Below are 22575 nucleotides of genomic sequence, written 5' to 3'. Positions count from 1 at the left end.
CCAATCAGAGGAAACAATGTTCATCCTGTTCTATTCACCCCCTCTTTCTTTTTCTCTCTCTCCACCCTTCTGTCTTTTCCCGTCTTTAATCTTAACTCCCCGATCCCCGCTGATATCAGACGGCGAGAACGAGGAGAATACATTTTGGCCATGGAGGACGAGAGGTTTGGGTCCAACACCCCCGACACCTCCCCTCCTCTTCATCCCTCCCTCGTTTCCTTTTCTCTTCTCCTCCTCCTTTTTAAATGTCCGATAGACAAATTGGATTAACAGCTATTGGATTAAACAGGGTTGAGCGCTGGGAGAAGAAATGAGACGAACACGCTGTGATCACAGCTTTTCATGTCACTTCTTTCTTTCTGTCTGTCTCTCTTTTGAACCAGGCCCTTTCCCTCCCTCTTCCACGCTCGCTTCCCTTTAACTTCCGTTTTGCTTGCCTCTCGCCTTCGCTGTCTGTCTCACTTATCTCTCTCTCAGTGTAAAATAAGTTAAGTTAAGTGCTTAGACAAAAAACATTCTTTCTTCCAGACAGCAGAGTTTAGAGCCTGGTATAGATCCCTGAGGGACTCCAGTAAATGAGGTATAGGTGAATCAAAGATTGACTGGCTAGGTCAGCATCTTTCTGTTAGCAGTCTGATTCTCACCGTGGCCATATAAGAGCTCTGTGAGAGCCAGAGACTGTGTTGATGTTTTTGTTACTTTGTGTATTTTTGCATGGATCTTTATGTATGCGTTTCAGTGTATACATACAGTACAGTGAGTACACACATCCTTGAGCATGGGTCGACAGTGAAATCACTCCAAAGAGTCATTGTGCGTGCGTGTGTGCGTGCGTGTGTGTGTGGGAGGGTAGTAACAACAGTGGTGTAATTACCCCAGGGCCTTTTCATTATTCCTATCTGGGGAGGGAACACTAGCCAAGATGGCTATCTTAATCTTATTTGGCTATAGAGGCTAGCTCTCTGTCCATCTCTCACTCACTCACTCACTCACTCATTGTTTGCACTTTCTCTCTCGCTCTGTCTCTCTCTCTCTCTCTCTCTGCCACCTTATTTTTCTCCCATTCGCTCTCTGTGTCCACCTCCATCTCTCTCCTCTAGTCCTCTCTCTCTCTCATTCCTGTTCTTTCTTTCACTTTTTCGATGTCCCCCTTACGCGCGCACACACACACACACACACACACACACACACACACACACACACACACACACACACACACACACACACACACACACACACCCAACGCACACGCTAACCTGTAATAATAAACTAGCTTTTCCACAAGTGTGTGTGTGTGTGTGTGTGTGTGTGTGTGTGTGTGTGTGTGTGTGTGTGTGCGTGTGTGCGTGTGCGTGTGTGCGTGCATGTGTGCGTGTGCGTGCGCGCTCACTTGCATGTGTGAAACAAGTGAACAGGGAGCTAGGGAATCAGATAGTGTTAGGATGTGTGTATCTGTTGTATCTAGGTTGTGTCAGTGCACATGTGTCTGTGTGTGTGTGTGTGTCGATTGTATCTATGCGTCTGTGTTTCTCACCATGGCGGTACCTCTGATAAGGGAGTAGCACTAACGATGATATTAACCCATTCTGACCGGGCACCCATTTTGGTGTCAGCATCATGTTATGCTTTAGCTATTTAAAAATAGCAGATCTACAAGCTCATATCGCGCCACCGAGTGGCGCGATACGAGCTTGTAGGTCTGCTATTTTTGAAAAATCAAAGAGCGACTGACATTTTTAGAATCTGATCTCAGGTCAGAATGGGTTCATCAGACCAGTGTGTGTCCGGCGGAAACCTCGTATGAATCTGATCTCAGGTCAGAATGGGTTAACAACGATAAGGTTTCTATTCCATATGGAACATCAGTACATCAGACGTACAGATGACGGCATTAGTGCCATTACAATCACAAGTCAATTTTGGCCCCGATTCCATTCTGCTCTGCACCACCCCGATGGCTTCAATGCGTGTTAAGGCAAGCAGCAAGACGACCCAGAATGCTCTCTGCCAAGGCGCTGGATGCTTTGATCCAAGATGGCTCCCCCGAGAGATCCAACATGGTGTCTCAGCCAAGGCTGGAGCCACGGAGCCAATGTCAACAACACCTGCCAGGGATATTTACACCCATGTGTTTTCACAGAACACAGTGTGTTCTGCAGTTGGTTCCTTTGTGTAAATGTTTTCGTTTTTGTGTTTATTGTGACTCTTAACTTTGGCACACATGTTACCCAGAGTGCTTTGCAGTGCCATGAGGACATTCATACAGTATGTTTGGTTTGTGGCATTATGGAATATGGCAAACAAGGTCCTCACCCTTGTTGTTTGCCAGTGCCTTGCTCTGAGCTACGTTGGGATTGGAACCCTCAACCCTGGTGCTGTTGCGGGCCACACCCTACCATTTGAGCCACACAGGGAACGCAACCCCAGTCGTGATACAACCGTTATTCTGCAGAGGACCACTGTTGTCACACATTTTGAGCCATACACGTTCATGTACGGTTTAGAAAACCAAGCACTTTATTGTCAATTCTGTGTATGTCCGTGTTACAATCTTTATATTACAGTACGCCTCATCTGTGTTATATTTACCGCATATGCAGCCGCCACCTTGAACCGGGCAAAAAAAAAAACTAAGTTGCATATCGATGAGGCGCGCTCCAGAGACTCCTGTGTTTTGGATGAAAACAAGCTATATTCAACTGCCAATATCTACAGAACGGAACATGGTGGAAACGCACATTTGTCCCTGATGAAAGTAGAGACAGTTCTTTTGTTTGAGATATTTGGTGCTTATAGTCGTATAACCCATTCTGACCTGAGATCAGATTCATACGAGGTTTCCACTGGACACACACTGGTCTGATTAACCCATTCTGACCTGAGATCAGATTCTAGAAATGTCAGTCGCTCTTCGGGTTTTTCAAAAATAGCAGACCTACAAGCTCGTATCGCGCCACTCGGTGGCGCGATATGAGCTTGTAGATCTGCTATTTTTCAATAGCTAAAGCATAACATGATGCTGACACCAAAATGGGTGCCCGTTCAGAATGGGATAACTAAGTATTCTGTGGGTCTTGAAAGATCACTAAGAATGCTCAAAAACGCTGGCAGTGGCTGCAGACTGTTCTAGAGAAACGAAAAAAGATCAAGTGTTTGATGTACATTTCATTTGAAAGACGAAGGTGACACTGCTAACTGGCTGGATGATGACTGTTGTGACTTGCCGCCTGGTTCGCTGACGGCTGCTGTCGGTCAGTCTTGTCTCGCTGGTGATTGTGTGTGTGTGTGTGTGTGTGTGTGTGTGTGTGTCTGTTGACTGTCTCGTTGGCAGACTGTTGGACTAGCAGCAGGGGATATAGCTTTCTAATCCCCTCTCGTCTCCCAGCCGGCTGCGCTACAATGTCACAGCGGCTTAATATTTGCCATTATTATTTGCTTGTTTTATTTGACTGCGAGTCGGCACAATGACCTGTCAGCATCAGCTTTACCCCCCCCCCCCCCCCTCCCAGTGTCGTCCATTTCAAAGTTGACTACAGTAATCCACGAGCCGCGACTCTGCTAAATCCTACTGCTTTCTCTCTCTCTCTCTCTCTCTCTCTCTCTGTCTTTCCCTCCCTCCCTCTCTTGCTCGATCCCTCCCTCCTAAATGAAATTACATAGGACTGCTGGTTCAGAGCATCACAAATATCCACACAGACACCTGTCCCTGCACCACACATACTACACTACCACACAACATACACACAGTGCACAGTCATCAAACCAGTGGATTGAGAAATGGCGTCCCCAATGTGAATTCAATTCAGTTTCATGAGTTTAGAGTTACTGTGGAGCGGTTATGACAAGGTTAGTGTGTTTTGTGTGCATGCATGCATGCATGCGTGTGTGTCCATGTATATTTATTTGTATATATATATATATAAGTATATATATATATATAAGTATAAGTATAAAAAAAACTACATAAAAGTACTTGAAGAACAAACGTACCTAACAGAATTTAATGAATGCATGAAATCCACGGTAAGGGAGAACTAGCCAGTCACATCACGTACATTTTAGTGTTTTTCTCTCATCAGGGACGCTCTTAATGTTTACCAGCCTCTTGAAGTCCCCCAATTCAAAGAGCAGTTTTAAAGTGTCAACTTAGTTTTAATTCTGTTGTGATGCATGTCAAAGGTAGACGGCTATTACACACTCCTCCTGGGAGAGGGGACGAAAATGAGAGGCAGAGATTATAACATAAGCTCTCCGAGAGCATCTCTCTCACCTCGCCTCTTTTCTCCGATTCATCCCTCCTTTCACGAACCATAATGACTGTCAGGTTAACGACACTCATGTTAAGAACGCTTTTATCTATTTGTTTATTTAACTGTTCTTTTTGTCCGTTTTTGAATAATGTTTCAAGTGCTGCTTGCCTATACCACAACTCCTTGAGTAGAACATGCATAACACCTGTGGATTAGCAGGTGAGAACAGCTCCTGATTGTTAGTCTGGGTATCTGTATAGACATTGACAGTATGTATATGCTGTTCCTGATTATGGCCTGTATTGGTGTCTTAACCCATTCTGACCGGGCACCCATTTTGGTGTCAGCATCACGTTATGCTTTAGCTATTGAAAAATAGCAGATCTACAAGCTCATATCGCGCCACCGAGTGGCGTGATACGAGCTTGTAGGTCTGCTATTTTTGAAAAATCGAAGAGCGACTGACATTTCTAGAATCTGATCTCAGGTCAGAATGGGTTCATCAGACCAGTGTGTGTCCGGCGGAAACCTCGTATGAATCTGATCTCAGGTCAGAATGGGTTAAAACAGAACAGAAGGGGCACCGATGGCCTAGTGGTTAAGGCGCACACCACATATATGCTCTATGGCGTTTGCTGCTTGTCTTTCCCCGTCTCTCTCTCTCACCTGTTTCCTGTCACTCTTCCACTGTACCGTCCAGGCATGCAGTAAAGGCAGAAATGCCCATAAAATATCTTAAAGAATTAAATTAAAGGGAAAGTGTAAATGCAGAGGACAAATTCCAAATAATATGTGCAGAGACAATACCCCAAATGAGTGGGGACTACATCATTTATACTTTTTATGGTTTTTAAGACCCTAAATCCAGGACCTATCTAATGTTCCAATGCTGTTCTAGGATCAGCTCCTCGCCACTACTAATCACTTCTAAATTTATAATGAAAAATTAAATGAAACCGTAGCAACCTGTATCCCCTTCCTCTACAGTACCTCCACAACTGAACATTTTCTGTACAATGAGTGTGATGGTAGATCAGACTGCAGCACCGCAATCACCAACATTTTTACCAATCTGTTATACAGCCGTGCTCACTGTGCTCTGATAGTATTCTTTCTTTTACCCCAAAGCCTTTATTCCAAGTGTAAACATGTCTAGTGAGTGCTGGTGTTCCTATAGGGTTGTATGCTATTGTTTGGCTAGCATTTGAATCTTTCCTTCTGATCCACTGAGTTTGTATAAGTTGAGCTCAACCCATTAACCCAGCTAAAGTACATTACAGCAAGTGTAAAATCTGTAAATAGATTTATTTTTGTTTAGCTCCTCAGACATTGAAGCAGCGCTAGTAATTGTAATTAAAATAATAATAATGTAATGCTTTGGAATGTAATTATTACTATGAGAACCAGATCTTATTTTAATGATGTTTAGGATACAAGAAACACTTTTATGGGGTTTGTATGTGTTTTTTTAAATAGTAGTTCAAAGTGCCTATGATGTCTGGTCTCACTTCCTTCCTGGACTACATGTTGTCTCAGTAAGACAGCCCTCCCCTCTCCACAAGGTGGGGCAGTGCACCAAAGCATTATGGTCATTGTAGGAATTCAGCAATCCAGTCAAACACACAGACTACATCATTATTCTGGCCATAGGGTGCAAATTTCAAATTGCGCTACTTTCATCTACTCCAAATACTATTAACATTGAGTGACTGCCAGACTCTTCCAGCGGTGAAATGTCCCTTTAAGGTACTCAACATGTAAAGTAAACATTGTGAGCATGCAGATGCTGTAAAATGACCAGTGGCCGGGGCCTTGACATTGTTCAGCAAGCATCACACATGCAGGCTTGGGGGTGCTGTTGTTCTGGCGTAGGTAACAACATTTCCCAAGCTTATTTCCCTTCCATTGGAACACTCGATCTTGGCTCGATCATGGCAAGCTCGATCATTGTCCGAGGAGAAACTCTCAGTGGCCTTATGGCGGTGGAGCCACTTTCCATGTGGCAGTGTGTGCGTGCATGCACGCATATGGACTCTATGCATGATGTATAAACTGCATTACACTGAGTGTCAGCCGGTGTTAAGGTGTGTGTGTGTGTGTGTGTGTGTGTTGTATAGTGCCACATTAACTGTCGGCAGGTGTTATATTTTTTGTGACGGCTCAGGTTGAGTGATGTGTGAGGGATATGTGCTGCCCTGACAGTGAGAGAGACTCCAGTCTGTAAAGCAGCTCGACGGTAATCGCTCAGCTAATCCAGGCTCCGCTAGGAGTCGTATTGACATCGGGAATGCACGGTGTGAAGTGTGCGTGTGGCTGTGTGTGTGCGCGTGTGTGTGTGTTTACACAAGCATATGTTGGAACATGTGCCCCTGACTTGCACACACACGGTCTCACACAAACATCTCTTAAACGTCTTTAAGCTCTGTGGGTACAGTAGGAGTATGTTTATCTGCATTTATCCTGTGTGTGCGCGTGCGCTTGCGTGAGTGCCTGCGTGCGTGCGGTTGCACTGTAATGAAATGTATCTGTTCATGTTGGCTTTGTTCCAGAGTATTAACCTGTGTATGAGTTTATGTAAAAGTATACTGTTGGGGACATTAATACCGTCTAAGAACTTAAAGTTGAGATTAAATGAAAATACTTTTTCTTTTTTTAAAGATTTAGTTTTTGGCTTTTCTGCCTTTTATTAATAGTTACAGTGGAGATGGACAGGAAAGAGGGAGTGACACGCAGCAAAGGTCGTCATAAACGTGACTTTTAGCACGCGACACGCTGTCAGGCCAGAGCCTATATGTGGCCTGGACCACTTGGTCCAGTGTACCATACTATTTCAGTAGAAGATGACACACACACACCTACACACACACACACACACACACACACAGTTACTGCAGCCACTGTTTGGAGAGAAGGAGGGGATAAAAGGCTCACATGACCTTGTACAGTATGTGATGATGTCGTTTACTGACATAACCTGGTGTTTGAGTTCTACAGTTATGTTACAAAGTTCATATACTCTATGTTACAACGATTAAGCAGGAGCAACTCAACATGAGAATGGTGTCCTACCAGATGTGTAACCAAATCTCTCTCTCTCTCTCTCTCTCTCTCTCTCTCTCTCTCTCTCTCTCTCTCTCCAGGTAACAATAAGGAGGAAGAAGAGTCGATGATGCAAGAGTGGTTCATGTTGGTTAATAAGAAGAATGCCTTGATCAGACGACAGAACCAACTCTCTCTACTGTAAGTAACTGACTGACACGCTATTACATGCGCACGCACGCACGCACACACACACACACACAATTAAACACTGCTGTCTGTTTGCTTGGTCAGTCTGCTGATAATCTGGGAATCCATTCGGGGGCACAACCTCCTTTTTCGTGCTAAACAGGAACTCCGGTTTGACTCCTCCCCTTTTCAGTCCTCTCCGTCCAGGAGGTGCTCCTCTGTTTTTCCTACTAATAGTAACGTTTAAGGCTGTAGCGCTCACACATTCTGCTGTTAGGATCTGTCTTTAAGGCTGTAGCGCTCACACATTCTGCTGTTAGGATCTGTCTTTAAGGCTGTAGCGCTCACACATTCTGCTGTTAGGATCTGTCTTTAAGGCTGTAGCGCTCACACATTCTGCTGTTAGGATCTGTCTTTAAGGCTGTAGCGCTCACACATTCTGCTGTTAGGATCTGTCTTCAGAGATTAGTCTGCTGATTGTTTGCTGTGTGAAATAACGGAAACGGGGTGGAAAACATGTCTCATTGGAACATCAAAACAAACAAAATAACAAGCTAACAGCAAGCTAAAACACTCCAGATAAGAAAGATCATAAAGAATGAAATAAGATGAACTGAATAATTGAATATAATCTATATGCGACCACCAAGCTTCACCACTCCATCTCTCTCGGTCTCTCCCTCCCTCTCTCTGTCTCTCTTTCTCTGTCGCTCTGTATCCACATTGATTTACATGCAGACTCAATATGAAATCGATACAATTGCAGCGATCATAACTCCATTGCTAGTCTCTTTGTGTGTGGTGAGCCACAACAGGGTGGGATACACACATACACAGACATTACACGTACAAACACACACGCGCACAATAACACACGCTGCTTTTTTCTCCATTTGCGGCTGTTAGGATTTCAAAGGGGACGAGTGAAGGAGAGATTGAAGTATTCATAATCACATTATATGGTGGGAAAAGGGAGGCTTTAAAGTGGCCAATTGACAGAGGGGGCTGATTATTAGGCCTTTCATTTCTGTCTTTGTGGCGGAGAAGGGGAAAAAAGGCTCCTCTGAAGGACAAATTCTATTAGCGGCAGAATTAGCTCATTTTCCAATACGACTGAAAGAGGCAGGAATTGAATTTGTGTGACGATGCCCGACACCCCGCTTCCACACACACACACACACACACACACACACACACACCCGCAGAGACCGTCCACACAAACACAGGTGCACACATCATAATACAGTGTATAGACGTGTATACAGGGCATGCAATTCACTCTCTGGATCACCAGCTAATATGGCTACTATAGACTTTAGCCCATTCTGACCTGAGATCAGATTCTAAAAATGTCTATTACATCCTGACAGTTTCATTATTAACCCATTCTGACCTGAGATCAGATTCTAAAAGTGTCTTCGTTTTTCAAAAATAGCAGACCTACAAGCTCGTATCGCGCCACTCGGTGGCGCGATATGAGCTTGTAGATCTGCTGTTTTTCAATAGCTAAAGCACAACATGATGCCAACACCAAAATGGGTGCCCGGTCAGAATGGATTAGAGTACCAACTGCTCAGGGTTGATGCTAGCTCGAATGGTTTTTCTGGAAATAAATCAGATTGTGAAAGTCACTGCATTGATGTATCAATGTTTTACCATATTCATTAGTTAAACAAAACAATGCCTTAACCGCATTTATCCTGGCGTCCCAATTTGCATCACAATTCTTCACTTTTTCCACAACATTTTTTTTTTTTTAAATAGCAGGTCCACAAGCTTACAACACATTGCGTCCAGACAAGGTGTGTGTGTGTGTGTGTGTGTGTGTGTGTGTGTGTGTGTGTGTGTGTGTGTGTGTGTGTGTGTGTGTGTGTGTGTGTGTGTGTGTGTGTGTGTGTGTGTGTGTGCGCGCGCGCGCGCGTACGTGGGTCATGTATGTGCAGCAGTAGATTAATGCGAGGCCAGGGGAAGGTCCTGTCTAGTGGTGGAATCAATGTTTATTGCGGGTTTCTTTAAGTGCTTAATGATTAACCATTAACATATTGATGAACGTTGTTGTTGTTGTTCTCTCCCGCCGCAGGGAGAAAGAACACGATCTGGAGAGACGCTTTGAGCTGCTCAACAGAGAACTGAGAGCTATGCTCGCCATTGAAGGTAAGAACAATAAACACACGCTCAGTTCTGCGTCAGTATCGATCCGGTGTTCATAGGAATTATTAGTTGTATATTCTGTCGGGTCTTTGTGACTCTCACTGATACAACCAAGGACCAATCCACAACCAAAATGGAGAATTGCTAACGTAAACCCAGGTGTCTCTGACTTAGGGTCTCTGTCAATTGTGTGTGTGTGTGCACGTGCGTGCTCTCATATTACTATAGAGGGTATGCGCCTGCATAAATCAGTGGCAAAGTGAGTTTAACGTTGTTTAACATTGTTTAATACAATCAGATAGGACTTTTCTGTTTGGATGTATATGGGCTGTCGAGGCCAGAAAGTAGTTTTTTGCCACTCAGTAGGCGTTCCTGCATAACTTCCTGGTTTGATGATGATGTCACACGCATACCCTCTATACCTGTGAGACCACATCTTGATATATCGTGTATTTTCATTCAGGGTTATAAATAGCACGCAAAAACAAAATTGCCATCCTAAAATGTTGAAGTATAGTGATATACTGTGACTGTGTGCCAAGGTGTGTCTGAAATACGACTCTTTCCTCATCAACTTCAGATATCACATTATGAATGTGTAGATGAGAGCAGGTTTGAGCCAAGAGGAGTTTTGTGTTTGTTTGGGGTGTGTTGAAACTTGAAATAGTCTAGAATATTTCACCCTGTTCTCCCCTCCATATGGTGGAGGGAGGACATATTTTGTCTTTGATAAACAATGCTTATAGCCTCCTGGTGTTGCAACATCATTAGTCCATTATTGTTTTCCTGACACATTGTTACCATCTTGACTTTACCTGCCGTGAACTCATGCTACTAACAACCTATTTTAGTAAACAATGAGCATCCCCCCCCAAACAAAAATTGAAAACAAATAAAACATTACTAACTATAGATAATAATCCATGGTATACATATCATATCAAAAGCAGGAATTGGAAAAACTCTCAAAACTTCAAATAAATGTAACGCTCATCAGAGCATCTATAGTATAGTTTATCTCCAATATGTTTGTTGTTGTTTGTTGTATGTTTGTTTGTTAATTCCTCCATACTAGTCTGACATTGTGTAGCCTTCATTGTTAGCCGGGAGCAGGCTAATTTAAATTCCTAGGCAGCCCTCCTTGACGAGGATTAAGATCGCAGAGCTTTTTTTTTTTTCTTCCTTTTTATTTGAAAGGATCTCAGCGGCCCTGATACTTGATCAATGCTATCTATCTCCTTGCCAGACCTCAATAGTGGATGCCTGATTTGAAATCTAGCCACACCAACACTGAAAGGGGATCAGGGGAAGTGTTAAAAAAAAAAAGAAACCTGTAGTTGTACTATTGAGAGCTTGTTGGCTATACCACGGCTCGGGGAAAACCTGCAGCCATTGTGAGGTATCAAAGTTGTCAGGGGCGCCAGGCAAGTTTAATCCCCTTCGACGCCGGCCTCTTTGGCAAAATGAACCTTTTGGCAATCAATGCTAATTGATTTTGACATTCGACATCGGACCCCCTACACACCCCCATCCACACGCACACATTTAACGCCACACACAGTCACGGTAAAACATTTTCACAATACACGCACGCACATTATAGTGACACACACATACACGGCCATGGTAATTTCACCGGGCAACTGATAAGCTACCTGGTCCATAATAAATCAATTGTAATTAGCTGAGGAGGGCGAACTGGGCCACGCGGGAGGGGAGGTGAGGGGGGGTAAGGGGGGGGGGGGTCAGACATTCCCAGCCAAGCAGGAGAAGACGAGCGGGATCGTTGCAGACAGACAACCAGAGTCTGGGTTGATTGCTCCCGTCTGCTCTTCTATTCATCTGCCTTTTATCGAGTTTTCCCGGTGATTCTAATAGGTTGACTCGCTGAGAATCTTGCAGCGATCGAACTCCGAGATTACAACCATCTCTCACGAGCCGTTGGCCACGCTGGTATTCCTCTGGTGCAGCTTAGCAGGCCTGGCTGAGCCGGCTCATTCCGCGGCAGACGGGTCGGGTGAGAGAGACTGTGGAAATTGCATTGATGGCAAAAATCCAAATGAAAGAGTCCATTTTGTCTCCGGTTTCACAATGTGGTAACAGCATCCGTGTTCACTCAGCCTCGGTTCCACAATGTGGTATAAACAGCATCCCACTTCCACCTGCACCAAGGTGTGTGACGTGTGCTCGCTGTACCCTAGATGTTGTTAATGTCACGCTTTTCTTTGAATTTATTTTTTATAAATTGACCATAACTCTCTCTCTCTCTATCTGGAGTGGGTCGGGACTCGGGACCATTTGTGGGTCGTGGACACATTCTTATAGGTCCCTTTATTTATTTTTTGGTTCCTACATTTTGTTTTTAATTATTACCTTTTCTTTTTTTCTTTTTTTTTTTTTTATCCCACGATTTTGTAACCCAGTTTTCTTTTCACCCAGTGCCAATTATCTAATGTAATCCTGGGCGCTACACTTCCTCTGCCAACCTGGGGGGGCAGCGGACTGACCTCATGCCTCCCTCTATGCATGAGGAGTCCAAGCTGCTTCTTTTCACCTGACAGATGGGAATTTCCCCGGCCGGACGTAGCGCGTGGAAGGGACATGTTATTCTGACCAGTTCCTTTCCCCTCTATCAGGCGCCCCGGCTGGCCAGGGGGAGGTCGTTTTAGAGACCAGGATTACGGCATGTTTTTGTGAGGGTATCTACCCTAGGGGACACGGGGAGAACATGCAAACTCCACACAGAAAGGCCCTATCGCCAACCCCCACCTCAGGTATGGGCACTGATGACACAGAGGAGGGAACACGCCGCCAGTGCCCACAGCGTCCCCAGCGGGAATCGAACCCAGGACCTTCTAGCTGTGACATGTGTCATTTCTCTTTTGGGTCTTGAGCTAAAACGTTTGGGATATATACCATACTCACCATTTTAATACATAGTGCTCCTCCTGGGTGTCTGGTGGGCAAGAATCATGAACTATGTCGAATAACCCACCAGGATTATAGCAAGTGACTTATTTTTGTTTGAAAACGGATCTGGTCGCATCGCCCGGTTCACTCAGAATCTGTACGTCCTTTGATTTCTGCTCACTCACACACACATGCACGCACACGCACATGCGTACATGTGCGTGTGCGTGCATGTGTGTGTGAGTGAGCACACACACACACACCTTTCTTTATCATCCTACATATACTTTCCACAAACTGAGTCACACAAAGCTGCCTTCCAAGGACTTGTGTGACAGAGCTTTCTGAGAAACCATAAATATCCATCCTGCAAAAATTAAATAACTTTAATTCTGCATGTATCACTGCCCTCTCATCTAAAATCTTAATGACTATATTTGGGCAGCATTGTATTGGGCTTTTGTGTATATGTGTATATTATTGTGCCTAAATGTGTAATTCGATTAGACATTTTCTCTTCAAAATATTAAATAACTTCTTAATCGAGGACAATTTTGCCGCCTGACCCAAGCGACTTTTTGAAAATGTATGGCATCTTTGCCCATTGCCTCTCTATATCTCCAATGTTGACTGAGCCTACATAAAAAGCAAATACCAAAGCAAAACTTCTTGTATAGTCAATAATATTCAAATTATCCATGGCCAATAAAACTGGTTTTGAGATGGTTTGAGACCTGGCAGAGAGGCAAGGCAGAGCCTGTCAAATAGATGTTGATGTCATTTATGGGCATGGCCCTACGATAAGCTCCGCCCTTTCCTTGTAGCTGCTTGGTGTAATGCCAGGCTGGAAAATGCCATCTGTATGCCACCGCTCTCATCTCTCTCTAAATGGATCCTCTATGCCCTCTTTATCTGCTTACCAATTCACACCTATACACACACACACACACTTGCACGCACGTGTCTTGGCTGTGTGTGTGCCTATGTGTGTGTGTGTGTGTGCGTGTGCTTGAAAGTGGACACCCTCTCCCCTCGTCTAAAAAGGATTTATTCATAGTTGGGGTCCCTGAGTTTTTCCCTGTTACGGTTTGATATGATAAGCTGTTTTTTTTTATATGTTCAAAATCAATATGTAATCCTATGCAGAAGCTTATCCCCCCCCCCACCCCACCCACCAACAGCACCTCTTCCAACCAGCGCTGCCCACGCTCTCCACCTCCGCCCCCCAGTCTGTAAATCTATCTGGGCTTTGTTATGCGTTGCGGACGGCGGCGCCAGAGACCCTGATTGATTAGGTGCACCGCAGAATCCTATCACACGGGCGCTCTTTGATGATGTCGCTGGCTCCTTTCCCTTTCTGGGGGTTATGTACGTTACGACAAGTTGTCCAGGACTTTTCTCAGGATTCTGTTGGGTTTTGTGGGTGGAATTTACAGCGTACTGTATTTATTATACTATATCGATCTCCGCATACCAGCATATATACAGTACAGGTGTGTGTGTGTGTGTGTGTGTGTGTGTGCGTGTGCAGCTATGCCCAAATATGGAGTGTGTTGTCTAATCTCAATGTGCTGTCATGGCATCAGCCGCAAACCAATCAGCTCCATATATGGGCACAAAAGGGGGCATGCCCACATATGGGCATACACTGATGACATCAACGATCTCCATAAATATGGCCGTAAAAGGACGAGCACTGACGGATACAGAGATCTCCATATGTGGGCATGTTGGTCGGATCGTTGGCGTGACAGGCCAAACTCTAGATGTGAGGGCCTCAGGTCCAATCTCTGGTATAGAACGAAGAACAGTATTGTAATGTGGAAATTGAAGATGGAGCACGTTTGTGGCATAGAGTTCTAATGTATCTAGAGAGTGGGTGAGGAGCGACAGCCCCGCCCAGCCCGCTAATTCGCTATTCATTTCAATGGAAGTTGCTCAGTGGCGTTTTGAAGCAGCCAGAAGACTGACGAAGTCTTCCGGGTATAGTACCCCCTCGAGCGTTGATATGATCGGTTGGCTCCTTATATCTGGTAGTACCCTTCGCACTGTTCTTGTGGTACCTCCACGTCACGTCCTACGTCACAAATTAATTCATGAATTTATCCGCCTGCAGTACCAGTTTTGACCACTGCCGTCGGTGCCTTCAACAGCCGTTTCTGGTGGGGGCTTGGTTTGGGAGTGCAGTATAACTAACATGAGATTAGATGCTGCTTATAGCCATGTGTCTGTATATGGTGGAAACTGTGGCTGCCCTGCTGCATGCAGTTTAGGCTGATTGCTGTTATCTGTCCCTGTTGGTGGGTTTGCAGTACGCCCATGCACCAACGCCACCTCCTCCAACTGCAGACCTTCTAAACAACCCTGCCCATGCCTCCAATCCACACACACACACACACACACACACACACACACACACAATCCGGTGACTCTTATGTCTCTTGATTCTACCTGGCCCTCTGCCAAAAGCAGCTTTAGGGGCCAATCCACAGAAACCAAGACAAGGAGGTTAAAAAAAATCACACCTGTGTGAACCGAGCGTTGCAGGCTGCTCAACAACACCGCTGGCTGGCTGCCAGTGGTATTGCAGGTCTTGTGGCCATACTCCAAACAGACAGACATGCACACGTGGCCAGTCATTGGAGCAGTTAGGCACTGCAAAAGAAAAGAGATTGGGCTGGGCGACTCTAGATGTCGTTCACTGTCACAGGTCTGAAGAACCTCTATGAAATTGTGTATGAAGCATGTGGAAACACTGCAGGTGTGTCTGTCTGTCTGTCTGTCTGTCTGTCCCCCTCCCTCCCTCCCTGTATTTCTCTTTCTCTCTCACTCTCGCTGTTTTGCTTTTGACAAAAAAAGGAGGGCTTTGGACCAGCTTGCGCTCTTGAATAAATTTAGCATGTGAGGGACTGGCGGGGGGGTGGGGGGGGGGGGGGTTCACGGGGATTTGAACCAGCGCATTCTTGTGTGCCTTGTGCAGACTCACATGGTTACCGTTGGCGAGCAAGCACGGCTCGGGACATCTGAATAAGCAGCGTCCACCATGTGAGTTCTAACGTGATCACCCAGGACCTACAGAGACAGGGGAGGAGGAGGAGGAGGGGAGACTTCTCCCTCACTCCCTCCGTCACTCTCTGAGGCGCTCAGTCTTTAACCTCCGCCCCCTCTCTCTCTCTCTTTTTTTCTCCTATTCTCTCTCCTTCCCTGCCTCTCTTTACCTCTGTGTCTCTCTCTCACCCTCTCTATCTCTCTCTCTGTGTCATTTTCTCTCCTCCCCTTTTAAGATTGAGGAGGAGGTGGCTTTAGTGCAAGTGTCCTCTCTCTCAATTCTCTCTCTCTCTCTCTCTCTCCCCCCGGTGTCTGGTTACCCAGCCTGCCCTGCTCTCCAGTCCTCCCCTCTGGTCTCTCATCGGTCCTCTTTATTGTTTACCTTCCTAACGAGGGGGGCGGGACTCGCCTGCACGTGATTGACAGCTACATGCTTAGCCCCCCCTCCCCTCCCGGATCCCCTCATTCCGTCCCTTCAGGACTACTTTGGCCTTTTGCCTCTCTGGTGTGCTAGTATGGAGGGAGGGAGGGAGAGGAGGAGGGTGGGAGAAAAGAGGGGCCTGAGGCAGAGATGGAGTCAGTGAGGTAAAGTGGGGAAAGTTTGGGTGTTTTGTAGTTTAGCAGGAAGTCTTTGTTTTTTTAGGGTTTTTTTCTTCTTCTTTTTTTTACCTTCCCGTGAGGCCAGCGCCCATCCCACCTTGGGATGGGCGGGCCTTGTTAGAGATGAGGATGGTGGGATAGTATAGTGGGAGGTATGGAGCGTGAATCTGAGGCTTCAGATGTCAGTATACGACTCCATATAGCCTCTCTGACACAGCCTTTGGTTCTCACCCTGTCTTTTCGAATACATCAAAAACCCATTCAGACATTTTTGGCATATTTGAAGTATTAGCCCTCGCGCTACAAAGGCTAATGGCGGGAGTACGTCGAAGAGGAGAGTAATTTGGTTCCATGAGAGAGATGGGGGGGGGGGGGGGGGGGGAGAGCAAGAGATCGAGGGAGGGAAAGAACGAGAGAAAGGAGAGGACGGAGCCAAATATTGGAACTGTGCTCATTTCGCTCTGTGGTCGACTTCAAAGGATCCACGGGCCAATGAAGAGAGAGCACAGACCTTTCAGGACAAACACACTGAGCCCAGCGTGACACACACACACACACACACACTCAAACACACACACATTCTATCTGTCACCACACTTGCTCCTACTCACACACGAACACAGCCTGACCACTGCGATTTAACCCAACGAGGGGTGAAATATTTATTTTTAATAAAGCCGCTGTGTATTCTGGGAGTGACATTTTACAACATTCCTTTTCTTCTCAAGTCAATAGGTGGTTAAATATTGATAGAGGACGGGGTGGGGGGTGAAGTTAAACGTTCCCACATAAAATCAAACAAATGTTTGATTTAACTCTGACTGGGACGTGCACGGTGGAGGTGCGGACAATGTTGCCTTTTTATTAGTATAACAGAACATCGAGGGCTAAAACACCTTTAGTCTTCACGCTACATTATTTAACAATATTGTTTACATCCTGTGCATTTTGCTGTGGAGCTATACCTGACGTCACAGGCTCCACCGCTATACTGTACTTTGTCCCTTTCAACCTGTCGTCTCTGTGCTGGGCATGTCATTATAGGCCAACATGGTCAATGTTAGAACATAACAAAAGTAGCGTGAGTCAGCGTGACATGTTGTGAGCTTGTCGATTGGCTAATTTACACACAACACTGCAATGCGATTAAGTATAGGGCATAAGTGATTATAGGCCCAATCAGTGATCCACACGTAAATTGATGGCAGCAGAGACCTGTTTTTAGACTACACTTGATTGACTCAACTCCCCCCTCCCCCGCAAGAACCAACTGATGCATACGTTTTTGTATTACATTTTGGGCCTGCAATTTGTTTGCATTTGTGATGTTTTTAACATGGGAGTAAAACAGCCTTATATTTTTAAGGGGCGCTATAGCCCCTCCCATATTCAGCTGTAGTGGAGATTATTGTCCTAACATCAATTAAATGCTATTGACAATGAATGGAGAATTTACATCATATGTCGCAAAACACAAACATTACGTCATGATGATGTACAATGATAAAAGCGCTCCTCACTTCACACGGGTGTGATTTTTCATTTCCTAAATATCCATCTATAGGTGCGGCCCACCCATCTGACCACCTGCTTTAACTTCTGTATAATATAGTTATAGTTAACATTAATTATTTTAATATTAATATTATCATTAAAATATTAGTATTTTTTTCGATTATTTGGCGGCCCACTTACAATATCCTCAGGGCCCCGGACCACATGGGGCAATCTATGCTATGGGGGGTCCTGGTGTTGGGTTTATCTGGGGCTGATTGGGGTGGTGGGGCAGGCGGATATTTGAGCCCCAGGAGAGTAGGGAGGACCTCCCCCCCCATGGAAATGAGACTGGCTGAGGGGATTTGGACCCGCCCCCCAGGGAACTGAGACTGGCTGAGGGGATTTGGACCTGGGGTCCCATCTGGGCCCTGTGGGTCCCCTTCCCGGAAAGACAGAGGGAGAAGTAAATTACAGAAGTCGGGGGTGTAAAAAGGCTCAACTATTTGTTTGTTTTACTAAGTAGGGTCATGAGAACGCTTCTTTTTAAGGCAGTTCTACATTACTACATCACCTTAAGGGCTGTTCACTCCAAGCACAATAACTATATAGATACTTCATAGATAGATCATTCTAACGCAAGTGGATGGCAGAGCCCACACCACAACTATAACAAAGATAACGCTGAACTAGTTCTAGAGCTTGGATATTGGTATTTATTAAAATTTTCATTTAAAAAAGAAATCACAGTGATTGGTTTGTTTTACTAAGAAGTGCAGTTCTTCAAGTATCAGTTTAAATTAATGTAACCACACGTTTACCAGTGAGTGAGTTATAGCGTTTCTGCATATATAGGCCTACAAAGAATATAATTTTATCGTCCGCTTATTGACTCGCAGGTAGTAAGGTACTAATTATTTCTACTAAAGTAGGCGGGTGCAGTTTATTTTTGAACTGTGTGAAGCTACGCCTAAATAAATCATGACCTTGCACAGTAAAAATCCAGTGTGCATTTTAGAGAATTCTCAGACTTAAATTCTCCCAGAATTAATTACATTTTTCTGTTCAGACATTTTGCTTCTTGATATGCATTGACCTATAATAGCACTATATTATTATACCTGCACTTTTACTACACATCCTTTCAGTATATTTGCTTAAACCAATATCCCAGCATCGTTGCACAGAGAGAGCCTGCAGCTGTAATGAGTGATGGTGTTGACAGATAGCTTCACAATAGTTGTCGTACTGCTCCTGACAGGGAACTGACTACTTTATCCTTACAATATAGACAAGCTACATCAACATGTCTTGACAGTGTACTAGGCACATTAGGAAGTGAACATGGGACCCAACAGTGGCTGTTAATTCAGTCAGGCTGTATTTTTAACAACTGTCATTGAATGTGTGTCAATATTCATGAAGCATGTGCCCCAACACGTGACAACACGCTCGCTCCGCGTTCTGAGGAGCTGTCAGCCGCTTTGACACATTGAGATCATCAGGAGGATGTCCTCGTCCTCGGGGACTCTCATGTCGCAGTGGAAGAGGCAAAACCTTCAAAAACTTTTATCAACAAGATAAGGGGTCCATCGCAGTTGGGTGTCCATGATGGTGCCATAATTGTGGCCTATATTGCACCATTTTACAAATGTATTTACATTTACAAATGTAGTCATTAAATCTTCCTAAAAGATTTCGGTCCAACTTCAACTAAACCTGACACTGAATTGTTTCACCAGTACAATTTGAGTTCTATTGAGTTGACAATAGAAAAGTACTTCTACAAACAATGGTTGGTTACCTGCCAGAATGGCTGGAGTTAGTTAGGGCACAGACTGAGACATACCAGTCACAGACTGAATCCGACAGAATTTGGGGCGCCCTGGTGGCTCAAGACGTTCTTGTGCGGACCACAGGTCCAGATCCAGTGCAGTATACCTGTGTGGCATACCATCCCTCCTACGGCTCAGTTTCAGATAAAGTTCTCGGGAACCTAATTTGTGCCCTGCTTAGGAGGTGGTACTAACCCTCATTTCTGGAAACTCCGAATGTATACTTTCAACATTGACCAAATTGGTTTTGTGTGGTCTTTGCAGACTGGCAGAAGACGGAGGCTCAGAAGAGACGAGAGCAGCTGCTGCTGGATGAACTGGTCATACTGGTCAACAAACGGGATGCGCTGGTCCGAGATCTGGATGCTCAGGAGAAGCAGTAAGTCTCCATCAGTCCATAGTTCTGTCTCATACAGCATGTCCTTCTGTCAGATTGACAGCACTGGCAGGTTTTGGTTTAATTTTGCGGGGGACTTTTCATGGTTCAGAATGTGGTTTGGAAAAAAAGGACGAAGAAAGGCAGTAAGAAACTGTTTTCTCAGTGCTTCAGAATGTGGTTCAGAATTTATGACAGTAAAATAAAGATATGATACAAATGAACTGGAATAGCAAATAAATCTAACATGCAATGTTTGTTGTATCCAGTATGGGTTTTGTTTCTTGTGATTTAACATGACAAGTTAAACATGAAAAAAATGAAACTGGAACTCACTGAAGATGTCCTGTTAATTATTTTATTTTACTTTTTTTAATCATCGACACAAGCACGGCTTGGCTTCAGGTATTTTGTGGTTCACAGAGACAGAAATAAAATTAAAAAAAAGTCAGTCAGGAATAGGGATATCCCTCAACCCCCCCCCCCCCCCCCCCTCTCTCTCTCCTCGGGTAAGTCCACAGCTAAGCTTCGGAAGGCCTTAGGTTTCCTTGGCGCCCGCAGAAACCATAGACGTAGAAGTGGAGTCAGAGAGAAGAGGAAGGGCACATTGCAGAGCAGGTTGCATTCCAGACCGCAGGTTTATAGGAAGTCCTCCAGCGGCTGCACATGGCAGCCACTCACACCTGTAGGGAGGGACAGGAGCTCTGCTCTGCTCCGCTGCACAGGGGGGCGGGATCTCATCCAGACTGGCAGCCACGTCTGCCAGTGGTGTGCCAGGGCTGGGTGAAAGGTCAGAGCTCGGGGGTCACCACTTGGCATTTGTACCCCCATCCGTAATGCCTGCTTTATACTTGGTTGCGTGCCGTGTCGCGCGCCGGACGTAGCCCGCACAGCTACATGGCTCATACGCTGTGGGCTTTAGATCAGTGGTTCCCCCAAACTTTTTCACATCAAGGACCCCCAAATTGACCCCCATTTTAAAATATATGCCAAGGACCCCCATAAGAGAAGATTTTTACGGCTCTAGCAGTGATTTTCAACCATTTTCATTTCAACGGCCCCTGGTTTGACCTGCATGAATTAGCGGTCCCCCATTTAATGGCATTTCTATCTCTGGGACCCCAATTTATATTGTAAAATCAATGTTAATTTAACTCTGAGAGCGTACAAATGGAACCAAATGGACCCTAACGGGTCTGTTTGTTCCATTTGTACGCTCTTTGAGTTATAGACCCATAAGGGTCCATTTGGTTCCTAACTATCATTTAGCTGGGGACCCCCTGGAACTCCCTCAAGGACCCTTGGGGGTTACCGGCTCGCAACTAAGAATAAAACAGGCTTAACTGTGGCTCTTGATTCCCATTACCTGTGATTCCTCCCTCTCTGTCGCACACGCACACACACACACACACACACACGGCTCTGACCTTTCGACCTTTTGACCTCTGTAGGGCCGAGGAGGAGGACGAGCACCTGGAGAGAACTCTGGAGCAGAACAAAGGCAAGATGGCCAAGAAAGAGGAGAAGTGTGTCCTTCAGTGATTGTCTTATTTACAACAACACAACCACCATAAAGGAATTGTATTATTATTATTATTATTTCATAGTGGTTATCCTAGACATTTCCAATGGCTTATTTTAACCCTAATCCAGTTGTTATTTTTGTTTTGGTCAACCCCCCCCCCCCCCCTATGAGAATGTGCTCTTGGGGCTCATTCAATTCCTTGTACCAACTTTATACTGACTGAAATTGGCCCAGTTTTAAATTACGGTATATATATATATATATGGACATACAGTATGCTATATTTTTATTTGTTCTTTTTTTATTTCATTTTTTTGCTTTACCAAGGAAAAGGTACTTGTATGTAATATAAAAGCTATGTGATATATAAAGTAGCAGATGAGCCTATAGGGGCTCTAAGCAAAGCAAAGCCCCAATGTTGTGATCATGAGCAAATAGGTAAACTCACATGGATGGATGGATGAATGAATGAATGAATGAATGAATGAATGCATGAATGAATATCAACATGAGAAGTTTTATTGGCGAGGAGACGCACTCAGACTTCTCTGTGAATGTTTGAACGAGACTCGACGAGGACAGGAGATGACAATTAGGTCTGAGGTAGCTACAGCAAAAAAAAAAGTTTGTTGCTAGTACCGGGGATTTATTTTTCCTCTTTCCCTTCCCGTTGGACAGATGCTGTTTTACGTTTCAGTTGTACTTTTGAGAGGAATAAAGAATTATTACGATATCAGCCTTTTCAAGCTATACGTTCATTACTTGACTTGTATCTTTTAATTACTTAACTTCAGACGTTTCTACTTGTAAAAAGATATCTTAAAAGGGGAACACAATACAGTTCATGAATCTTAACTTTTCATATTAAGTCTTTTCTGTCTCTCTCTCTCTCTCTCTCTCTTTTGCTTGAAAGCGGTTTACCAAACATTTCAGTGCTGGTTCAGCTTGGGGGGGGGCGGGGGGTAAAGATGATAGTCTGGGTTATTAGCTGTCACGTTGTATATTTTCATCATGAACAAAAACAAATCCATTTCTTTCCTTGGATTTATGCAGTTGAACGCGAAAACGAGAGAGAAATATTATTTATTGCCGTTTGTCCTGAAGAGCTGCTTTGCTTGTATGAACTACCATCACAACCATGTGCATTTCTGCTTGAGA

General features: G+C 44.7%; 1 protein-coding gene across 1 annotated transcript in view; it reads left to right on the top strand.

The window, feature by feature from the left end:
* The window catches only part of ehbp1 (EH domain binding protein 1), a 214098-nt gene extending 191754 nt beyond the window's left edge, over positions 1-22344 (top strand). The window contains exons 20-23 of the mRNA XM_083774315.1: positions 7391-7490; positions 9559-9632; positions 19781-19895; positions 21344-22344. Of these exons, the coding sequence (XP_083630441.1) occupies positions 7391-7490; positions 9559-9632; positions 19781-19895; positions 21344-21434 (380 nt within the window). The 3' untranslated portion in view covers positions 21435-22344. The remainder of the gene's footprint in view (positions 1-7390; positions 7491-9558; positions 9633-19780; positions 19896-21343) is intronic.
* Positions 22345-22575: the final 231 nt, after the last annotated feature.

This window comes from Protomyctophum parallelum (genome assembly GCF_964188405.1).
Source record: "Protomyctophum parallelum genome assembly, chromosome: 10".
Classification (NCBI taxonomy): Eukaryota; Metazoa; Chordata; class Actinopteri; order Myctophiformes; family Myctophidae; genus Protomyctophum; species Protomyctophum parallelum.
Note: the sequence above shows the minus strand (reverse complement) of the source record. Positions and strands in the feature narration are given on the sequence as shown.